This window comes from Sinohyriopsis cumingii, chromosome 6, assembly GCF_028554795.1.
Source record: "Sinohyriopsis cumingii isolate HCF-2022 chromosome 6, ASM2855479v2, whole genome shotgun sequence".
Lineage (NCBI taxonomy): Eukaryota > Metazoa > Mollusca > Bivalvia > Unionida > Unionidae > Sinohyriopsis > Sinohyriopsis cumingii.
The window spans coordinates 159,485,285-159,503,425 of record NC_142966.1 but is presented as its reverse complement, the minus strand read 5'-3'; the positions used below and the strand labels follow the sequence as shown (position 1 = coordinate 159,503,425).

Genomic DNA, 18,141 nt, shown 5'->3' with positions numbered 1-18,141 from the left:
AGTGAAAATATGGACCTGTGCATGTTATTTTCAATGAAATACTAGCTTATTTATATCTTCTTATAATCTTGTTTGAGCATCTGTAATTTGTTTACTCTCTTTATTTTGAAATTAAGCAAGTACACTTTTTGTGTAAAGAACTATCACCATAAAAAGTGTATATTGGCCCATAAGTAAATTGATGCAGATGTGTGTGCATTGTTTCAGGTGAATATAGCTTTTGGGGGATTTAATGATGGAAAACATTCTGATTTACTGTACTTCATTCAAGTAAAGTGAAAAAAACTGTGCCTTGATGTTAGAAAAATCTCCTGCACTTAATTTTCATGTCCCAGGTTAAAAGTGCATTTCTTCTATTTTCAGTTTTGATTAAAATATATTTAGCATATTCATCCAAGAACTAATCTGCATGAAACATTTAGACATCCTTCATTCATCACCATTAATATACAAAGTGCATGTGCTTAACGAGTCTGGGCTCTTACAAAAAGTAACAGAAAAGAGTGAAGACAACAAGCTTTGTAAAATTTACAAATAATTTATTTCCCTAGAATATCAAGTGAAAAATGAGAAAAAAAGAACAGTTTTATGACTCAGATCCAAAAATAATCCAAGAATTAAAAAATAAAATTCCTAGTCATAAAAAGTCCTGAATGAAACTGAGTTTGAATCCCGATGAAACCCAAAATGGAAGATGATGACATCTGTTGTAACCTGCAAAGTGCTGCAGTGTCAGCTATCTCTTCTTCAATCACAAAAGATATTATTCCAGTTTTTTAAATCTGTATAAATTTTGATAAATAAAGAATTAATTTAGAGCACTAGTTTTTCCAGGTAAAACAATCAATTTAAATTCAATATTTTGAAGAAAATAAAATAATTAGCCCAGACTGGGCACAACATAAACAAATTGACATCTCAAATGTTAAGGCACCACTGACAATTCTTTCTCAATACATCAGTAATAAGTCTAACTAAGATGCAAAACAGATTCCCAGATGGGTGTCAACCTTCTAGAAATGGAAGTTTGTTACATGATAAATATCACATAATCCAGGTATGGCCTTGACTTACCTTAATAAATCTTACTCTGAGAAATAATTTTGTTAAAAGTTGTTTGGTAAAACTGTCACTGGTTCTGAATCAATGTCAGAAACTAGAAACAGTGTTTCTGTTATTGGGTGTTTACCAATGAAAATTTTAAAAAGTCAAGTTAAACAGAACTGAACTTAATTCTAAAAAAAAGTCAAGCCCAATAAACAATATTACATTACAATAGCATGTAATGAAATAAAATTCTAAAAAATAAAAACTCACAAACAAACAATTAAATTAAATCAAATATACATAACACTTGTATTATGTGTGTTCTTGATGATTAGAGTTTAAACAAATATTTGTCACCAGTTACATATATTTAATTTCTTGTGTGTTGGCTTTTCTCCATGATTGTATGTTGTGTACATCTGTGGTGTTTGATTGACCTTGCTTAGTAATCCAGTAATGGACCTGCCTGACTAGCGACATTTTAGTTGTAAACAACATAATGCATAGCTAATATTTTTCTTTGATTATAGATTAAATATTCAGATCATTATTAATTGAGGTAAACATGTTTACTTGTATCTGAGTTTAGAACATTAGTTTTTTACTGGAAATTCTTGATCTGTTGACAACTTAGAATGTTTTAGAAAGGAAGTTGACCCCCATCCTAGTTCTACTATTATGTTGCAGCTTTTTATATTAATGTTGTTTACTTTAAAATTACTCATTCCTACCTTAACATCAAAAGAGGAACCAGTCTTATTGTTAAGTTTAATTTTTAATTTAGAAGGATTTATTTATTTATTTTATATATTAATTGGAATTACAAAGTGCTCATTAATACTAATTTGACTTAATAATTATTTTGGGATTATTATGAATTCATTCAAGATCATTTTGGATTATAACAGTGTGAAACATCCAGAATGTTGGAACAGTAGTACATTCAAGGTTATTGGGCCATCAGCTCATTTAATATTATCATTAATGGGAACTCCACTAAAATTAATTTGGAACTCTGTACATTTTGGACTTGTGATAGAATATTTGGGATTATTCGGGATTTATTTCACAATACTGTAAGTTCTTCATAAATTTTCACATTGTATTTCAAGAAATAAATTGTTTTTTGAATTTTATGAAACTTGTTGGTTTTCACTCTTTCCTGTTACTAAGTTTAAGATAATAGAGTCGTAGCATGCCACTATACTGTGTGCACATGCTTGTCTTATGTGTGTTCTCTTTGATCAGAGTTTACATTTGTAGGCATCCCACCACATGTTGATACACCTTCAGCTTTTGAAGATGGAATCATGTCTCTCAGTCTTGGATCCCAGGTAAGATGAATTCACTCTTTATAATAGTACCCACACTTTGAGAAGCAGGCAGTATTTGGTATCACTTCATCCACCTGTCAATCCATCCTTCCTTCAATGTGTCCTCGCTATTTGGGCTTTCACTTTTATTTCAATTACTTTATTGAAACCTCTTGGTATAGCCCCATGTCCATCATATGTTGTCCATCCATCTATGAACACTTGTTTGTTAGCACTGTATAAACTTAATTTCAATAAGACTTGACGTGTATGTTTTCATCACCAAGATGATTTCAGTGATGAGTAACATCCATGGAGAATAATGAGGTGATCTAGCATATGATTGATTTAACTATTGAATCCTCAAAAGGTCATATATATAATCAGATTTTCTATATACCGTATTTACCGTATATATTGGGACACCATAAATTCATTTTTAAAGTAATTTGTTTAGTGTACTTTATGTTCTTGGACACATCAGGGTTTTTTGAGTTGTAAGTTGTGGGACACCTTTGACATCATTAATAAAATTACATGTCAGAAATTGCACTCAAACTTAAATTTTATTTCAAAAAATACTAAACTGTGTATTTGAGATTAAGTTATTTAACCCATTGCAGCATCACCTCATCAATCCAACCTTTCTCCTCCATCCTTTTGGTGCATGAATATTTTTAGCTTCCTCACACTGTGAAAAATCATAATTGGAGACAAAACATCTCCTGCTGCATAACTGCAAGGACTAAAGTTAGATTTTTTATCTGCACCCATCATGTGAATTCTCACTTTTAACCCCCTTCTTTTTGACAGTCTGTCCAGGAATGAGATCAAAGTAAATTGAGTTTCATCCGTGTTAATGATTATATTGTCAGCAAAATCATCTTCTTTTCTTCTGGCCTTCGAATTCATCAAATGATGTTATTTTCTCCTCCAAAGCTTCTGGGAGATGCTGTGTCATTCATGTCTATTCACAAAGCACTAGATTGTTTCACTTTAAAAACTGTTCTGTTGTCTCAGTTTATTTTCAAAATTAACATGAATCTGGTAAAAAGAAACCAAAGTTGGCTTCCATATGTTGACCGACTTTGTACATTAAAATGAAAATCGGCACACTTAAAAGAATCCAATGTTGGTGTCTGGGGTTGGCTCACTTTGTAATAAAATAACCTTTTTATTTGATATCCTGCCAGTAAGTTAAAACAATGAATTTATTGCTCACTACCAGGTATGTTTATTCAACACTTGGGCTTCTATTTGTTTGCCAGCTGTAATCATAATTGATACAAATGGGAATTTCAGTGTTGGTGAATAGTATACACAGCAATAACTTGCATGCTTTAATGGTACTTTTTGTAACCCATATAAGCAAAATAATTTGTACTTGCAGTGAATGTAAGTTTAGTTCATTGAGATCTCAAGAGTTTGATGATGAATTGTTATTGTTGTTGATGTTGTTACAAGTTGGTCCCAAATGCAAACTTCATAGACCCAAATCTGGCATTGTATTATATGTTGGCAGATCAGGGTCAGTGAAGTTTCATAGGAGTATTAATAACTAGAACAAGCAGCACAGATGCAATGGCAGATCAGGCTCTATATCTTTTAAAGTCAGATCCAAATTAAGCATGAGTATGTATGTTATATTTGAGTATCACAATAAATACAAGACAGCAAATTTTTGTTTCATAGGTAGTGATGGATTTTCGGCACCCAGATGGTCAGCATCTATCAGTGTTGCTCCCTCCATGCAGTCTTTTGATCATGACAGGCGAGTCACGATATGTCTGGTCACATGGCATCACACCACGCAAGTCTGACATCATCCCAGCCCCAGGAGGAGGGTTGACACTAGTACCAAGGGGCCTTAGAACATCTTTCACTTTCCGGAAAATCACAGGAGTGAAGGAAAACCAAAAAGTTGAGGGAAGGTGTGAGAAATATAATGCTTACTGGGATTGTGGGGCAGTGAAATAGATTTAGTCAGAGTAATTGTATTATTTCACCGAATATACTACTGGCAAGAAGTCAATAAATATTTCAGTCTATCATACAAATGGTCATTGTTCACTTTACTGATGCCTAAACAGAAACTTTCTTTTGAACTAACTGTAGTCTTTATCCAGAAAATATTATGCAGACATAAGGAAACACTTGATAATTTTCCATTTGTATATTTTTTATTATTTACATTCATAGCCAAATACCAGCATATGCATGATCAACATTATTTTGTACAAATTGTTTGAACATGTTCTTAAACTAAAATGACTGAAAAGCATTAAAACCATTTCATGAAATACATTTTTACAGAGATTACAAGCACTCTGTTCTAGAGAATGATGCTGCAGCGGCTGAACTAGAGAATGTCCATGTTCATCAGGTACTTTGGCAGGTTTGGGTGTTTGCTTGTCTTTTTAAAAACTCCCATAGTAGAAGGGGACATGATGGTTTGCATATTCGTCTGTACATCTACACATCTGTCCCTTATCTGTTTTAGCATGATACATAAAAAATATCCATCATAGAGCCATACAAATATTTATAAGCTGGTCTTAAGTATGTGACCTGATTAGATTTTAATAATATTATGGCAGCTTTCCATTTTGGAAGATTGGACTTTTTCTCTCAAAAACTGGGGCCCTGGGTGGCCGAGCGGTTTAAAGTGCTTACCGTTACAGATCACTGCCATCTCACCTCTGTCTGCGTGAGTTCGAGTCTCAGCCTTAGCTAATGTTGGTACATGAGAAAGCCTGCCAGTAGTTTCTCCTGGGTCGGCGGTTCTTCCCAGGGTTTTCCAGGGTTCTTCCTCCAACAATTATACTGGCTGCCATGTATAGCCTATCTTGTGCTGAAAAATGGCATTAAACACTACAACAACAACAAAAAAAACTCTCAGAAGCTTTGTTAGCAGGGTTAAGCAAAATCTGATTACAGTAGACAAATTAAAATTGGTATACATGTTTGTATTAACTTGTATATGTTATGACTTTATTTTCACCTCTCGGAGATAGTCCGATAAAAAAAAATTGGTATTTAGATGATCATCTCATGAAGGTAGACAGATTAAAATTGGTAGGTATTTGATTGAAAATGGCATCCGAGGCAAAAAATTAAATAGATCAGAAACAAACAAAATTATCTTTTGGACCGCGTTTATGACCGACCAATGATAATAGTGGAGGTCTTGCTAGGATTTTAAAAACAAAAACAGGAGTCCCACCAGCAAAAGTTGCAGTTTCCTACCAGAAGCATATTGGGCATACCTGAAGTGACTAAATTTCCAGATGAGTAGAACCAGTGATTGCCACTGAGTTTAATTTTCTAACTTCTTTACACCACTGACATATAACTCTTGTTTGTCCATTAGAGTGAGAGTGAATTATGTCAGGCCAAGGAAAGTTCTTATTTCATGCACTAAGCTAGGCATCACACATAGTGTTCTGTGTGAAATATCAGTTCAGGCAACTTCTTGCACACTGTTGAATCTCATTACAATCTTTGCCAGTTTGCCCCAAAGTACTTATCCAAATTTGCAAACAGCATTTTGTCAAACTCTCAACATGTCTTGATTTCAAGGTCACATGCACTGCTTATTCGGCTACACTTGGAAATGAACACAATAACGAAAGGTAAAGTTGTTCATTTCATGTACTCTTACACAAAAGAACATCACTGGGTCTTTCTGTCTCTGAATTCAGTCATTGTAAATATCATCACATTTTCCCACCACTCTGCAGCTGCTAGTCAAGCCTTTGAACTTGGGTCATGTTCATCAGATGTACTCTTACAATGACAACATATACATCTGGGGGTCTTTCAGCCACAGAATTTTCTCAATGTAAATATCAGCAAAACTAAAATATCATTTGATAAACACATTTTCCCACTCAGCAGATGGTTGAAGCAGGACTGGCAAGTCCTTCAATTTGCCATCCGGCAAATGTGTGCAAACGGAAGGCCTACTGTGTAAATGATTTTCTGCATCCAATTTTTTAAAAAATTGCATCCAAATACGCATGATTAAGCATTTCTGAGACCTCTGGGTATTGTTATCGAACCAGTGGAGCCTTCATCATCCAAAGATGAGGTAACAGTTACTCGCAAGATAAAATGTAGTTTGTGCAGCAATGGCTGAAAATACAGCTGGCAACGTTTTCAAAAAGAAGTTAAGTCAAGTGAAGAATGTGACAGTTAAGATGCCTTTATATTTTGCTATATATGTACAGAGGCTAAAAAAAACACCATGACCAAATGTGCAAAAAACAATAACTTTCAGAATAGTACACTGGCAAGGCATGCTGGGTTGCCAGAACATAAACTGCAGATTGAAGGTCCACAACACCTGGCAGATTTGAATGCAGGGTTACAAAAACATTCTTCCAAACAAGACATAGTAGTGAAAGTGCAGCTTAAGTGTGTACATTGGCTGAGTGTAGAAGACATCCCTTGTTTTAAAATACAAATATCTTCTTAATTTAATAACATGACTTAGCGGCTTAAGAAATTGATGCCATTGGCATTTTGAAGAATTCTGCCAATCAGTATGACTCGGCTACTACCTGTTCAGAGTTACTGGAGCACCAACCAAACGTTGTTGAGGATAGTCTTATACATGACATGAGAAATTCATTACTTGTGAAAGCAGTGGCAGATGAAAGCACTGACATAGCCAACAATAAATGCCTTGTCATATGTGCTCAGATTATGTCTGATGACATAAAACCATCAACAAGATTTTTAACAAATGTATAATGTTCAGATGCTTCTGGCAAGGGAATTGCCTTATTGGCTTTTGTCACATTATATAGCTAATATTTTCGTTGTGTATTTAAACAATGTAATTATATTTTAAAAACTACTGAAAACTAGATCATCGGATAGAATAAGACTCATAGGTTTTGATTTTGACTCAACAGTTTTTTGCCTTGATGAGTCAAATGACTTACATGAAGCCATTTGTAGATAAAACACTGCCTGTGTAATACTTGGGTCACTTATGTTTAGTAACCTATCTGCTAAAGTTTGCTATAGGATTGTTGTGAGATGTGTTATAGATGAGCTGTAATTTTATTATTAAATTGAAAGGTCAACAGAACATAGCTTCAAATCAGTATCCATTATATCTCTGTTATGTTGGAGATCTCAAATTTTATCAGACCGGCTGGTGGATATTCCTCTAAATTAGTAATGGTCTTGTTTTCTAGTAAAGAATTCACAGTACATTCTTTTATACATGTTTCTCCTTTAGCCCAATCAATAATCCTAATGATTTTGGGGTCATTAACTCCAAGGTCAAGGTCAAAATTGCAAAAACTTTATTTTTAATATTCATTTCATTTCTGGATGATAACTCAATTTCCAGAAAATCAACTTAAAGCTAATTGAGTATGCCTGTTCCCTTTAAGAATCGTAAGCTCAAAGGTCACGGTCACTCCACTAAAATAGAGTTGACTCAATTCTGGATTTTTCCTTTAGCACAACAAAACACATTTTTACAAATACATGCAATCCCCTCTGCCTAAGAAAGACACCAGTTAGGGCAGGTAGGGGCATACCCTCAGGGTCAAGATCACTGTCACTTGCATTTCATTCCCATCCAGAACATAATGTTCTCTTCAACCAGTTTAAGGAAACTTGGCACACGTAATTTAATCCTTGTATCTGTGAAAGACTCTGATTGATTTAGGAGTTAATAGCTTGAAGTTCACATTACAAATTAGTGAAAATTAGTCTGTTAGTACTGTTGGACCGACCTCTCCAGTGGCCCTAGTGGTTAGAGCATCCACCTCAAATGCAAGAGAATGAGGGTTCAAACCCCAGCACTCAACATTATGAGCTCAGTGTTAGGACTGGTTGGCCTGGTGTTAGGATAATGTGACTAGGTGGGATGTGATGCCACGTGTCTGCAGCATGATGCCTCACTACTAGACATCACTCTAAACTGCCACACTGCAGACTGTAGCATTATGACTCAAATTGTTAAAGCTATGTTATAAATCCAGATCACACACACTGTTTGAACCACATCTTTACATGTGTACTTAATAAAATACATTAAACAACTTATGTTGACAGAATATTAGGAACCATTGGTTTCTGTCGATAATAGCATAGTTACTGTTAATTGACTGATTGTGTGTCATTTTACTTTTCAGGTGTATGATAATATAGCTGACCATTTCAGTGGCACAAGACACAGTCCTTGGCCTAGGATCTCTGAGTTCCTCAAGCAACTGCCAGTTGGATCTCTTGTAGCAGATATTGGGTGTGGAAATGGAAAATATTTGGGAGTCAATAATCAGATATGCATGGTACAGTATGTTTATTTGAAAGAGCAAGGAGTGGATGAATAATCAGTTCAATCAATTATCCCTCACTCAAACTTCTAAATTACCCACACATAAAAATTCCATTTTGAGACTTTCAACAGGCATTCTGAGCTGTTCCATTGAAATTCTTCATGAAAGGGGAATGTGTTAAATGCTTATAAATTATTAGATATGGAGCAGAACCAAGAATCAAGAAAATGATATGTATAATCATTTAATTTCTTTTACCTGTCTGGAATTGGTTAACAAAGGTATTTTTCCACCCCTGACAACTCAGTGCTAAATGGAACACCTTTAATTATTAGCATATCTCAGGCAAGGTGATTTTAATGTAACTATAAACCACTATAAAAGTACATAAAGTGTAGAAAATCCATAAAAATTGTGAATTTTCACATTGCATCATTACAGATTTTGTGTCATAAACTCCAGCTGATAAGGATGTTATTATCAAAATGACTGCTGTGTATTGATACATTTATTTTTTGTAACATAGTAGAAGTTGCAAAAATTTCATATAGTAAAAAGTTGCAAAAATTTAATCTCACAGAACTGAATAATAAAATGGAAAATTGCAATTACAGCAATTAAAATGGGGAATTATTAAAATCTAAACCTTTTCAAAATTTTACATTGAAATTTCCCCATACACACTCCATCACTTTAAAGCCCTTCTTTGTTATATGGTTCCTGTTATAAAGCATGTATAGTTATGGATTCCATTTTATTTATGTAGACAATGTCCATTGTTTCCATGGACAGCTTTGTAATTAAAGAATCCTTAAGTATTCCATGTAATACTAAAGGATGTGTTACAATTAACAATTCTACTGGTAGTCAGAATAAAGTAATCAGTGATATTTTTTTATATTTAATGACAGATTGGCTCAGATAGAAGTCAGAACCTGGTGAAGATTTGTCGGGAAAGAAACTATTTGGCAATTATCAGTGACATCCTGTCTATACCACTGAGAACAGAATCTTTTGATGTGGCCATCTGCATTGCTGTCATTCACCACTTGTCAACAAAGGTTAATATTACTACAGTCAGTGTTCTCCTCAAGGCCATTTCACAATAGTGGTCCCGGTGTGCTGTAATTCGGTCCACTATGATTTAAAACCCTCCAATACATTTTTTTGTTTCCCCAAGACTTAAAAAAAAAAAGAATTTGTTAAAAAAATGTCCAGTCATCTAATTCAAATCCTCTATCATTCAAATAACAGCTGTTCTTACTTCTTATTGGATATGTAATTAAGGTCATCCAGGATAATTACTCAATCACTTAGCAATTATTTTTTGTACCCACCTTAGACAGACTGCCAGCATATGATCATTGATGCTGATTATGTCTTTGCACTGACAGTCACAAGATGTCCAGTGATGACAAAAACTACTGTTAAATATATATATATATATATATATATATATATATATATATATATATATACACACACACACACACACACACATATATATATATATACACACACACTCGCATCTCACCTCTCTCTGCCTGGGTTTTTTGAGTCTCAGTACATCCAACATGGGTATGTGAGAAAGCTTGGCTTTAGCTCACATGGGGCAAATAACCAGATATACTGGCCACCATGTATAGCCTATTATGTGCTGAAAAATGGTGTTAAACCCCACAAAACCAAACAGTGATGATAACATTTTGTAGTACATTTTACGATGCTTTCTTGTGCATAACCAATGCTGTCAAACATTTCAGGGGAGATCACTGTATTTTGGTCAAGCTTGCTTGTTGAATCAATCACTCGTGTGTGTGTGTGTGTGTGTGTGTGTGTGTGTGTGCAGCATGTGTGACCTAACATACTCTCATCCACACAGCCATGTATTCACACCCTAGATTAACTAAATTATTCATGATTTTGATGTGATCATTTTCATTCTGAAACAGCTTTGATTATACATTGATTATTGCAAAGCAAGTTAATCCATGCAGTTCAAAATTGAAGCAGTCTTGTGCCTACCTTAAGGCTGTATGCAGGGCTTGGGGTGGCAATTCACTATCAGCTGTTCGAAGACATGGGCAAAGCAGAAACCTAGTTTCCTTTCCCTATTATTAAGGCACCTCTGGTGCCATCTTTAGTAAAACTGAGGACAAAATTATTGTCTCTGAGTGTTATTCACCTTTTGCTGGTGATCATCTCTTTGCTGTGTCTGAGAGTGGTTTGGCCTGAAAGTAGGTGATAATCTGTTGGCAAAAGGTCAGCTGTATAGTGCAGCTTGGGGGCGGGGTAAGCACAGGCCGGTGTCTCATCACATGAGATCCAGATGAGTTGAAGCTGTCAGAGCATTAGCCGTTATATGATGTACAGCCCTCTTAATCAGCTTTGTATATGGATTCTCACACATGGTCATTACCTGCTTTTCCTGCCAGTGGAAAAACTGCTGGTGAAGATAGCATGAAAGAGGTAATCATGTTTCACACTAAGTTGGAGATGGCATGTAAGATATTTTTGTCCATCTTTTAAAACAGGGAATTAGTAATATTGACCAATGCAATGTTTTTGTCCATGGATGGCATCTCAGTGCAGAACATTAGTTAATATGCGTGATACCAGTATGGATAAGATGATAGTTGGCTTACCAAAAGAAATGTAACATGCTTTCTGATTAGTTGGTCATTATAATTTGCTATAGTAAAATCCATGATATACATATAATTTACCAACAGTATGGGAATACATGCTTCACTATGAGTTGTGCAAACTGATGTAAAACTAAAACTAAGATGTATTGCTTTACATTGTCCATTTTGTTTACTTTCTGATATTTGTGATTTACTGATTAATACCAAAACTGCTGTTTAAATGATTTATTATCTATTTATTTAACATAATTTTTGAATGAGTTAAGTGCTTGTTGGAATTTTTAAATTTCTTACTGAACTCATACAGCTAAGGATGATTATTGTTTTTCATATCAACATGTAATATCAATCTACACTGGTTTAAAGGAATATGTTCCTTTCAGGACAGAAGGTTACGAGCATTATCAGAACTACTACGAATAGTACGGCCTAGAGGAAAGGTTCTGGTGTATGTTTGGGCTATGGAACAGGAACTGCACCAGATCAAGTCAAAATATCTCAAGGAAAAGCATTTTGATAACAAGACAGAACCAATGTGAGTTGAATATTACTATGTACAATCATTTCTGGGGCTGTTAGAGAGACCTAGTAAACTACAGCATAGGTAAATGCTCAACCCATTGTTCTCACGTCTTATTGTGCTAAAATACTTATATCATTACTTTCATTTTTGTGTGGTCCCATTGCTAATATACATCAATAAACTTTTACATTCATCTTAAATCAAGACATAAAAGGGTAATTTTCTGAACAAGTTATTTTTCTATGTTCTCAGTACCAGAAATTTGCAAAAAGGTATTTTCTCACTGATAATTAGCGGGAATTTCGAACTATTTAAAATTAACATATTTTCTTCAAACTTTTTAATGACAGAATTCTATAATAAAAATATATTTTAAATAGACCCTTGAAAAGAAGTATGCATATTTTCAATATATTTTCAGGCTACTGTCATGTGATCAGCAGGAAGTGGAAAAAAGGTCAGAGTCTTTCAATGACCTGGGAGAGATGACCAGAATACAGAGTCAAACTGAGGCTTGTACAGCCTCCATCAGAGAGAACAAAAAGTGTTCCGCAGCAGAATCACCCAATATCCATTCAAAACATGAATGTACAGAAAAAGTAGAGTCTCAAAACCACAAACTTTTTACAGTAAGTCATAATCATTCAAATAAAGAGGTAACTGAATCAAGTAACAAGGCAACTGACCATCAAATAATGGTGGATCACTTTGTTCCATGTAGTTCTTCAAGTGAGAATGAAAATGCTTGTGTTGCTATGGAAAAGATGGTCTCCATAGATTCAAAACAGACTGGTTCACAAATTGATCTGGAAAATGGATGCACTGATTCACAATCAGAGGAAGATAAGAAGAAATGGGCAAAAAGACTGGACGTTCATGTCAATCGAACCCAATTTAAGCAGCAAGATATCCTAGTTCCATGGCAGCTAAAAAATAAAAAACAAAAAAATAAAGATATAAAAAGTGAAAATGGTGAGTGCATGGATGCAAGTACTTTCCATAGATTTTACCATGTTTTCAGACAAGGAGAACTGGAAGCTTTATGTAGGGAACTAGAATGCTGTAAAGTAATACACAGCTATTATGATCAGGGAAACTGGGCTGTGATGTTAGAAAAAGTGGTAGCGATATGATATTTAAATTTTATATTGTTGTTTAAGAACGCAACTATGTAAACAATAAAAGAAATTATAACTGTTTCTGTTTTCTTTTGAATGTGAACTATGAAAGATCATTGATAGTTAACAGGAAGCTGAAGTGGGCTGGAGTTGCTTCATCCAGCCACAGCAGGATGAATCTCATGTTGAATATATTCTGTGCCAGTATTCCATGATAGCAGAGCATATATTTGTCAAATGTGTCAACTTCCAAACTGAGACTGAAATTTTATGTCAACTTGATCAAGTTGGTTTTTGATGATATTCTACCAGAAAAAGCATTTGATTGTCTAAAATAATGGGGTTTATATAACTAATTTTGATAATATATTTTAGGGACTTGTTCTGTTAAATATTTTTTATGTAGCCAGGATTGTGCTGAAATACCATAAACTTCTGTACATGTATCCATATTTGCATCTACATTGTCAAAGTAACAGTCAAGTCTCTAATGTAATAAAATTGACCTTCTTTACCCCTGACAAAGACCCAGATGTAATAAAATTGACCTTCTTTACCCCTGACAAAGACCCAGATGTAATAAAATTTACCTTCTTTACCTCTGACAAAGATCCAGATGTAATAAAAAAAATTTGACCTTCTGATATAAATGTGACTTGACTATAGGCCTTTTCAATAAGTTACTTATTTCCCTTAGATAGGGGGCGTTTCATCACTTAATCAACTTCTGGTGGCTATTTTTATCAATTTTGATTACTTGCTACAATGATGCTTTGGAAAGGTGTAAAATCACAGAACTTAAATCTTACCTGAGACAGCATGGACAGAATGTTAGTGGGAGAAAAGAAGAATTAGTCAGGCAAGCGAAGGGGGTTAAAGTATTGGGCCTACAAAATGTAAATTATGTTTTATTAAATGATCAGCAGAGACACAGTTCAAGGACAACCGAGAAACTGTTCATTCCTCTTGGTGAAAAAATGCAATCACCATTGTCATTGAATAATTGGATGAAAGCTCTGTGTAACATTCCTAATTTTACAGACAGTGACGTTTACAATTATTTAGTTTTGACAATGAAGGCAAAGCAACAGTTGAAGAGTTAGTTTTTATTTTCAATGTTGAAATTAATGATGTTTCGAAGGAATGTTCACATTGTTATGTGAGATGTCACATGATACCATCACTGCCAAACGTTGATAAGAAGGATTATACTCTATTTTTCCTATACTCAAGAAAATTGGTATCTGGCTGAATTGAAATGAATAACTCAAGCACACCAAAAATAGGTTAATATGATCTAATATTTATACTTTATTGACTTAATGCATTTTCACCAAGTCATTGGTACATCCACAATATCTTGTTCTTGATTTCATGTACACATTAAAATTGATATGTGGATGTAACTCAAGGAGAGTAACTCAACACTGCTAAAACTGGTTCACTGTGGCCTAATTTTTTATTCTCAAATGGCTTTTGATGTTGCAGCTGTTTGTTAGACCCTCCAGATTGTGTTCCTGTTTTCAACTACACATGAAAATTTATCTTTGAATGCCTCTCAACAAGACTAGCAAATGTACCATAAGTAGTTCACTATGAACAAAATTTCAATTTTATAGCAATTTTTATATTTTCAACTATTCATTACACAATCACTATCTTAGATCTTATTTCACCTCTACTCCCCAAAATCAGTATGTGGATGCATCTCAAGGGAGAGAAACTCAATGATACAAAAAGTGGGTCACTGTGACTAATTTTCATGCAAGTCACTTTTGTATTTTTAGCTATCCATTGTTACACTCACAATATCATGGACCAAGTTTCACCTGTGCTCATGAGTGTGTATGTTTGTGTGATTAGGATTTTTAACGTAGCTTGAACAATTTTTCACAGTGTCTGCAGTGTGGCAGTTTATAGTGATGTCTAGCACTGGGTCATTATGCCGCAGACATGTAGCATGTTGTTCCACCCAGTCACATTATCCTGACACCAGGCCAACCAGTCCTAACACTAACCTCTTAATGCTAAGCGTCAAGTGAGGCAGCTGTTTGTACCATTTTTGTAAGTCTTTGGTATGACTCGACTGGGGTTCGAACCCACAACCGCCTGCTTCCAGGGCAGATGCTCTAACCACTAGGCCACCGGAGCGGTCCCTGTGCTCATGAAAATTGGTATGTGGATGCATCTTGTGAAGAGTAACTCACCCATAACAAAGATGGGTCACTGAGACCTCCTTTTAATGACATTTTCATTTTCATCTTTTTGTCAGATCCTCTGTTTCTCTAATCCAGTATATTGATGACTCAAACATTGTGTTTAACCCTGTACTATGTATGTTAAAAATAAAATCTTTATTCAATTAATTGAGATCTATGGCTCAGATAGCAAATAATAAATTTATATGTAGATCAATATTGAACACAGATGGAGGATGACATGAGAACATATAAATTGTGATAAATTCTATACAGTGTTTGTCATTCAAGAATTTTCAAGTTCCTTTCTATATTTTTATTCTTGCAGTATAAATCATATAGTAAATGTAACTGATGTTGAAGTTCAACATCTTACATATACCAACAAAATGATGTCCACACTACATCAAGCACCTAGTATGTCAGTTTTATCTCCAGATAGCTGATTCAGCAGAAGAAATGCTTATATTACTGCTTTTAGAACACAACAAGAAGAGCTAAATATTCTTTCCTTGTTAGGGTCTATAATTATACCACCCATATTTACTTGCTGACTATATGAGATCCAAACAACTGTCAAAAGTTAATGTGAAATGGGTTTACCATAATATCAGTATATGGTTCTTATCCAAAGTCATGCGTAACAAAGTCATATTATGTGTAACTGTTGACATATATAAGAGCATAGCCATTAAGAAGTACAGATGATAATGGAAAAAAAGACTTAAAAACCATGCTTACTGATTTTTATGTATTATAGATGTATTGTCAGATGCAGGATATTCACATATCTGTACTAATTTCCTTAAAACCTATGACAGAATGACTTGCCAATGACACATCATCAGCAAAACTAAAATTTGGTGTCAGATGTCAGATGTATTATCCCCATGTGACACTAACCCAGCTTACAGTTTAACTTGTCTATGTATTCCGGTATATTAAATAACAAAGGGGGAAGGAAACCTCCTGGCCTCACTCCATTGGTTACATGAAAGGAACTGGATACTGTACTTCCCCAACACTTGATCAGTTTAACAATTTGCATTGATATAAAACAAAAACCTATTTTTCCTAACTCACGACAAAGCAGTTCACACAAGATGTTATAAGTTCAATGTATACTTGAAGCTATTTAAATGTAACTTTCAGATGCAGTGATTAAAACCCCAAATTTCAGTTCATGAAATAATTAGTACTTTGCATTAAAAACTTTAAAAATTAAACATGTTGCCAGTTTTCCAAAACTTACTATAATTTGATCTTGCCTGAAAAGAATACCTCTAAAGCTTGTATAAACCAGACCTTTGACAAATATACCAAAAACCCACATAATGAAAAAAACTGGATTATGTTTTTTTATAAATCAAAGCAGTTTTCAGTTGGTGATTTTTTTTAAAAAAAATACGTTTTAATCATCCTTAACATCCATTTTGAAAACTACATTTATGTGTTTTACACAAGTTACTGTTTTAGCCTAGTTCATCACAACTGGTTTTTGGCTTGTTAAGCAATCACTGCATTTTGGTTGTTTTGTTTCAGCAATATCATCAGCATACAATACAATGTTTTAACTTACCATCTATGCCATGATTCTTGGCAAGAACATTTTGTAAGTCAAATAAATGTAATGAAAAAACTACTGGTGAAATACTGGTGAAATACAACTTTGCAATTACTCTTTAGAAAGAACATTTTGTAAGTCATATAAATATAATAAAAAAAAGTACTGATGAAATTTAACCTTGTCATACACCAAGAGAACAGTTAAAAGTATCAGTTCATTCCATTTTGAGTCCTAACACTGGTTTTAATATCTTGATAATATATATATATATATATATATATATATATATATATATATATATATATATATATATATATATATATATCATTGAACATGCTGAACTTTGGTTGATATTTACCTGTCTATACTCACTTATAAGTCGAGTCAAATTGCAAACAACTGAGATTTTGATGTACTGTAGCATGATGCGCCTGCAGATCAGGGTCTGTTGTGTTTGCTTCTAACAAATTGCACAGACCCAGATCTGTCAGTGCATTATGTGAATGCAGATATGTGCTTGTGCAGTTTGCAGTGGGACTTGCCATATAAGCAAGTTTGGATGGTATAATTTGAGAATACTTAACATTGTCAGCTCATTTCACGTTTTGAAATCAGAACAATAAGGGACCAAATATTTTAATAGGTGGATTGGGGATTTTATTTTCTTCACCTCAAGGTAATAAGTATTTTTAAATAATATAATCTTAAAAAGTTTTTCTTTTGTAGTAATCACAGCAAGAATATTTTTGAAGGCTACTTGAGGCTGGATATTTTTTCAGAAGTCATAGTCTTTTATGGAAAATTAAATGTTCAGTCCCTAATTTTTGTCAAGTGGTTTTCAAAATGTTCAAATGACCAATAAAATCTACTATCACATTTCCTCTGATCTTTGGAAATAAGGGATAAATATATTATCTACAGTACCATAGCCTTTACCAACACTTGCTTGTGTCATCACCATTTAATTGGATGCATGATCTTAATTGGAGTATTAGTTCCTTCTGTGCACCATATGGTGACTGAATTGTTTGATTAAGAATGGTACCCAGTTCAGTTCCTATCCAGACCAGCTTGGGTCAGCTGTTATCATGGTTGCAAGAATCTTAACATGGCATCAATCCAATTACTCTGAATGTGCCAGTTGTTGTTAGATACTCCAGATGTGCCACTGTAATGACACAGGGAGATACATTTGCAAATAAAAACTATTTGATATTGCCTTGCAGCAGCTTAGTACTTCCATAAAGGACAGATCATTCAGTTTTTCTAGTGTCCTCTGAGCCTGGAGTTTTCATTTAGACAAGGATGTTTATTTACGTTACCTCAAGAAAATGTCTGATTTATTTTGTTTCAACTAATACAGTGGGTATAATATGATGTTCATTCGCTATAAATCAAAGCAAGAAAATTTTCTCAAGCTATTTT

General features: G+C 34.1%; 1 protein-coding gene across 2 annotated transcripts in view; it reads left to right on the top strand.

Annotated features, from left to right (window-relative positions):
• The window catches only part of LOC149798386 (tRNA (carboxymethyluridine(34)-5-O)-methyltransferase alkbh8-like), a 36,855-nt gene extending 23,825 nt beyond the window's left edge, over window positions 1–13,030 (top strand). The window contains exons 5-11 of one of the 2 annotated variants that reach the window (XM_089963568.1): window positions 2,311–2,381; window positions 4,053–4,291; window positions 4,674–4,743; window positions 8,519–8,674; window positions 9,574–9,723; window positions 11,694–11,845; window positions 12,255–13,030. In XM_089963568.1, the coding sequence (XP_089819694.1) occupies window positions 2,311–2,381; window positions 4,053–4,291; window positions 4,674–4,743; window positions 8,519–8,674; window positions 9,574–9,723; window positions 11,694–11,845; window positions 12,255–12,966 (1,550 nt within the window). In that variant the 3' untranslated portion in view covers window positions 12,967–13,030. Of the gene's footprint in view, window positions 1–2,310; window positions 2,382–4,052; window positions 4,292–4,673; window positions 4,756–8,518; window positions 8,675–9,573; window positions 9,724–11,693; window positions 11,846–12,254 lie in introns of both variants that reach the window. The other variant, XM_089963567.1, reaches the window with a different exon arrangement.
• Window positions 13,031–18,141: the final 5,111 nt, after the last annotated feature.